Source organism: Lycium ferocissimum, chromosome 9 (assembly GCF_029784015.1).
Source record: "Lycium ferocissimum isolate CSIRO_LF1 chromosome 9, AGI_CSIRO_Lferr_CH_V1, whole genome shotgun sequence".
NCBI classification, from domain to species: domain Eukaryota; kingdom Viridiplantae; phylum Streptophyta; class Magnoliopsida; order Solanales; family Solanaceae; genus Lycium; species Lycium ferocissimum.
This window is the reverse complement of record NC_081350.1, coordinates 29,203,053-29,209,052: the sequence shown is the minus strand read 5'-3', so window position 1 is coordinate 29,209,052 and position 6,000 is coordinate 29,203,053. Positions and strand designations below refer to the sequence as shown.

Sequence of the window (6,000 nt, the reverse complement as noted above, 5' to 3'; positions counted from 1 at the left end):
CCAGGTCTGTATTGTTTTAATGGTGTTAGTAGGTTAGAAGTAAATAAATTAATTGAATATTTTAGAGGCTTAGATGACATTAAGATCAAACCCCAGAAATTGTTGTGCAACAGCGGGTTAGGTTATACTTGCTATGGCTTTGTGGCAGCACGATATTTCCGGATAAGTCCACTGACTTACTTAATTTAGACTATTTGCTTGACATGCGTGACCTTAGAGCAATGAGTAGACAAGCTTGGGGAGCGGCTGCATTGTCATACTTGTATACTTGTTTATGCCGCGCTTCGTTGAAGAAAGCCAAGGATATGTGTGGATTCATTTCCTTATTGCAGGTACGTGACCTTTAAAATTATATAATTTTATTTGGTTGTCCTATTTGATAGTTATAAGCTTTTTATGTATTTATTTTAAATTTTTAATATAGGTTTGGGCTTGAGGGCGAATTATACCGATGCAGCCACCACCTAGGGCCCTTCATCCATACACGGCTCTTGCACGAAAGTGGACTCATCGTAAAGCTCGCGAAAATGAAGCACGTGTTGTGCTACCCATATGTAGAGATATATTGGACAACCTAATAGATGGTCAGATATTTTATCATAATTATGGTTGTTAATGGCGTTTTGATATAATAGTTATGCTTATGTGTAATTTATTTATTTTATTATCATATAATTTTATGTTCTTTCTATCGTCGTTTGTGTGGCAGCCTTATTCGGAGGCCATCATTAATGGACCATGTGCTGAGATTGATCCTTTTCATTACAAACGTGACAAGCGGTATGCTATAATAGTGGAGAATCAACAAAATTTTATACAAACGGACTTTTTGTGGGAAAATCGTCGACAAAGGGTAATTCTGGCCGAGTATGAAACTCAAGACCCAGAGTCATTATCAGAGTATTTTTGTTGGTATCGACGTTACTCGCGCACTTTCATAGGAAATCCTACGCATAATGTGAATAAAGGATACCAACACATGACAGGCAGGCATGAGGCACTGGTACGTACATTACATTCTATTAGATGTTTGATGTCTTTATATGTGTCTTAGACCACTATCAAATTTTATAATTTAAATTTTTTTTTTTTTAGGCTTTAGGACATCAAGAATCCAACAGGTTGGCTCAGGGGACTATCCAAGATCCAACCAAGTGTAATGAAGTGAAGGAATTAGCAGAAATGTTTAGCCACATTAATACAGAGTCCATGGCTGCTGCCTCTCTGGGGACAATGTTGAGTTTCGCTCCCAATTATACACCACCGGCAGAGTATGTTGAGCCGCCTACTGTGGAAGTTCCTCGTCGTCAACGTCCTAATGTACCAAGACCTGCGGCGCGTGGTAGAGGATGCCAAGCAGGTAACAGACGGGGTCGAGGTCCCGTGGATCACTAGTTGGTTAATGAGGAAGAGGTTCATTTTGATAAAGATACGCCCAGCTCAACGATGCCTGCAACTGACGATGCATATTACTCAATAATAGATTTTGGTATGTCCAGCTCATCGACGTCTGCTCCCGAGTTCCAATCACCGGCTGTAATCAGACGTGAGGGGCCTTTTCAGGCATTCGCATCGTCTGAGCATATTAGCCTCGCAGTTATGGCCCAACAGTTTGGTGTTCAGACAGGCAACTCTTATGGGATGACTGAAGGTCCTTTACCTGCATTCATTGGACAGAGCTCTTCAATTGGGAGGAGACTGAGCTTTACTGACGTGAGTATTCTAACCACTCAAATAGCTTGTATCTTGTTTAATTTCATTAATGTAATGGCAATCTTATGTGTCTATATTATTTATTTTGCATAGTCTCCCATGGCATTTGATGTTGGATCCTCACACATTCCTGTGCCTGATGTACAAACTTTAGAGCCACAGGTTAGCTTTTTATTCAAAGTGTTTATCTATTAAATTAGATTAAGAAGTCTTTAAGGAGTGATATGGTGACTTGTGGTTGTTATGTGGTGTTTTGTCTTGGTTACTTTGGTTGTTTGTGTTGGTATATGGTATTGGAGGAAGTCCTTGTTACAGGGGAGATGCTGTCCAATTTTACGTAGACAATTAAATCAATTGCTAAGAAAATTTATCTAAGGAATCCAATCATACAAAAATAACTTCTATTTTTTATGGAATTTACAGGATGAGGGTGTGATACAGGCGGAGGTTCACCAACGTAGATCAAAACGAGAGCGCCAAAGAAACTACATGTGGCACGGAAGGAGGGCGGGGGGGGGGGTGCGGGGGACCAAGGGACACTATAAAAATTGAATTTTTATTAATTATTGAATTTATCTCAAATCTCAATTGTTATGTAACCTTTCAAGTATACATATTATGTTTTGAATAAAGGTCACATTTGAATGCTTGCCAACGTTTTACAACAAAAACAATTGCATCCTTGATTTTACGATTGCATGACAGATTTAACGACTGCATGGATTCTCAGCTATAATGTGTATAAAAAAAGTTTCATGCATCAATTACTGCAAAACTGCCAACGTTTTGCAACAATTCATTTTCTCAATTGGTAAACGTTGGCCGGCTAATGTAGCAATAATTGATTCTTGAAATTTTTTTTACGCCAGAGAATCCATGCAGTCGTCAAATCACGCATGCAGCTGTAAAAGCAAAATAGTAAAATAATTTGTAAATTTTTTTTTTGTTAAAGCTGAGAATGCATGCAGTCGTCAAATCTGCCATGCAATCGTCAAATCAAGCTTGCAGTCGTAAAATCAAACATTAAATAAATTTTTTCAACATCAGCATTATGATATTCAAAGGTCCGTGAAACATTTTTTTTTATATACCAGTTAAGATTTGTATTCTGCATATCTGTCTGAATTCTCCACTTCTCTCTTGTATTCTATATATCTCTCTTGTAGACTTCATTTTTCAAGAATTCTCCACTTCTCTCTTGCATTCTCCATTCATTTTTACATTTGTATTCTCTTGAAAATAATATGGCGGAAAATTATGTAAGAGTTAATTTATATTGGGGTGGTGAAGTTATGTGCGAAGAAGGTTCAGTGAGATATAACCGTGGTCCGGGAGCCATACAAAGGTTTCCAATTTCCCTCAAATACGATCGTCTACAACGTGTTTTCATAAGCAAAATGGCCATAACTGATCCTAGCCTTTCAGTGGTTATCACTGGACGATATCCAACATCAATTACGGCTAGGGGATTTCCCATTTACGAGGAAACTTTTATTTCGGATGATGACTCCTTATCGTTATTTCTTCGAAGTCCTGATATATTTAGCAATCATATCAGCATAGCGACACTTGACATGTATGCAACTGTTGAACGCTCCACTAATGTTGAAGCACCCACTGACGATGAGTTTGATATTCGGGGTACTACGTATCTTCTTGCTATGAATATTGAGAGAAGCACCCTTGCTGATTTGTTGATTGCGGATAAAAAGTTTTGGCCGCGCGTGTATTTGTTGAAAAGAAGTTTGATGAATACTAGAGAGGTCCCTAAAGATACATCTTGACATGCAAAAGAATACAATGCAAACAAAGGGTCTTTGAGATTCTGACATTTGCACACGAATGTAAAGGCGGAAATATCCATAAAGTCTCTGCCGAAGGGAAAAAGTGTTCGTGTGGGAAGTGGAGAAACTACCATATGCCATGTTCACATGCCATTAAATTTTGTGATATCCGCGGAATTCAACCAAAGACCTATGTTAGCAAGTACTACAGTTGCAGGTTTTACAACCAAACGTACAGTGGAAATTTTTCACCGTTGGGTGATGAGGCATATTGGCCACCTTCTCCCTTCAGTTTAATTGCAAACACTGAATACGTGCGAACTTCAGGAGCGCGGACTACAACTAGAAGGAGGAATGAAATGGATATAGCTCCTGCTCGCATGGCTAGAAAGTGTAGTACGTGCAAGCAAACAGGTCATAACAAGAATCGCTGCCCCAACAGGAATCAGTAGTTGTTATTGCTTGTTGGTTTTTGTGTTTTTTCTTAAGTTGTACAATCGTTGTTTCCTTATGTAATCTTCCAAGAATATATAATATGTCTTGTGCCGTTTAATAGTTAGTATGTAATTTAACATTTACTACTCACTTAATGTGTGACGTTTATTTAACTTATATTTTATTTTTTATTTATGTTAGCATATATAACACATATTTAATTATTGCATATGTTAAAATATTTGTTTAAGTTAATCACTGAAATTAACTGTATGCTTTAAAAATTAAAAAAAATCAATAAATTTTTTTAATTAAAAACACAGCCGAATATGATTTAAATAGAGCCATCGTCTTACAAACTATTTTTGTAAAACGTTGGGGAGGAAAAAATATATGTTGTAAAACGTGGACTGATCCACGTTATACCATTAAATTTTTTTTTTTTTTTTTTTTTTTTTGTGATTCTGACAATGCAAAAAAAAAATTGGGGTATAACGTGGAGGAGTCCACGTTATACCCGTTTTGGTATATAAATAAAAGGCAGCCCCCTTTTAGTTTATACCGTGTATTTTTATACTCTTTAGACTCCGAACGCCCTTCATTTCCTTCTAATGTTTGTTTAAGTACTCTTGAAAGGGAATGGGTGATGAGGGGCAATTGGACCATCTTTGAAAGTACGGAAAAGGCTCAAAAATGCCATTGAACTATCGGAAATGACTTATTTATGCCACTCGTCAATAGTTTGGCTCATTTATGCCATCGAACTATAGGAATGACTCATTTATGCCATTGAACTATAGGAATGACTCATTTATGCCATTGAACTATAGGAAATGACTCATTTATGCCACTTATCAATAGTTTGACTCATTTATGTCACTGTCTGTTACCAAAATGACTTATCCATGCCATATTTCATTAAACCTGATTTTACAATACCATATATGACACGTGGCCTCCAACTAGGTTATGGTTGTGGGTGGGCAGGGTGTATGGGTTGAATCTTTTGTTAATTTGGTATTTAAAATTGGGCTAGTTTAATTAAATGACGTAGATCTCTAATTGGAGGGCACGTGTCATATCTTGTATTATAAAATCGGCGTTAATGAAAAATAGCATGAATGAGTCATTTTGGTAACGAGCGATGACATACATAAGTCAAACTATTGATGAGTGGCATAAATGAGCCATTTCCTATAGTTCGATGGCATAAATGAGCCATTTCGTGTAGTTCGATGGCATAAATGAGCCAAACTATTGACGAGTGGCATAAATGAGTCATTTCCAATAGTTCGATGGCATATTTAAGCCTTTTCCGTTGAAAGTATAATTAATTGGAGATTTTATATAAATTCAAGATACAAGGCATACTACATGATTAAGCGAAGCACAAAGCAAACCTGCATTTTCAATTTAGATTAAAGTTATACAGAAGTTTCATTTTATAATATTGTTCCTTGTTAAAAGATTTTAAGGACCCGTTTGGCCAGGAGTATTATTCACTTTTTTACGGAATTTTTTTTCACTTTTTTTCCGAATCAGCGTTTGGCCATGAAAATTTGAAAAACACCAAAAAACTTGTTTTCACTTTTAATACATTCAAACAACCAAATATTTTTTGTAAAAACTATAACCAAACACAATTCCAATTCCAAAATGCCAAATAAAGTGAAAAATATTTGGTTTTCATGGCCAAACGCATACTAGGATTTTCATTTTCTCCTGAATCTCAGTGGTGTTTTTGTACTGTGGAGCACTGTTCAATTTATGACGAGCCTTTTTTTAGAAACGCATTACATAACGTTTTCAAAGGCACTTTCTAACTTTTTATTGAACTCGTACGTTTATGACAAATTAATAATTATGATATTTATGTCCAGCGAAATACATTAATAATAGGGAAAAGGGTCGAAAATATCCCTCTACTTTGGGAAAAGGGCTAAAAATATCCTCCAAACTTATTTTGGGTCAAAAATACCCTCCGTCATCCCAGTTTTCAAATATACCCACCTCGGCACGGAATTACCAAAATAACCCAAATTCATTATTTAAACCCGCTCCATCATTT

The 6,000-nt window shown here is 36.4% G+C and overlaps 1 protein-coding gene across 1 annotated transcript; it reads left to right on the top strand.

The window, feature by feature from the left end:
* The first annotated feature begins 748 nt into the window (after positions 1-748).
* Positions 749-2,449, top strand: LOC132031767 (uncharacterized). The gene is made up of 5 exons (XM_059421679.1): positions 749-1,003; positions 1,096-1,713; positions 1,807-1,875; positions 2,137-2,204; positions 2,419-2,449. Exons 2-5 carry the CDS (start codon positions 1,447-1,449, stop codon positions 2,447-2,449), a joined length of 435 nt encoding a protein of 144 aa, XP_059277662.1. The 5' UTR covers positions 749-1,003; positions 1,096-1,446.
* The last annotated feature ends 3,551 nt before the right edge of the window (positions 2,450-6,000 follow it).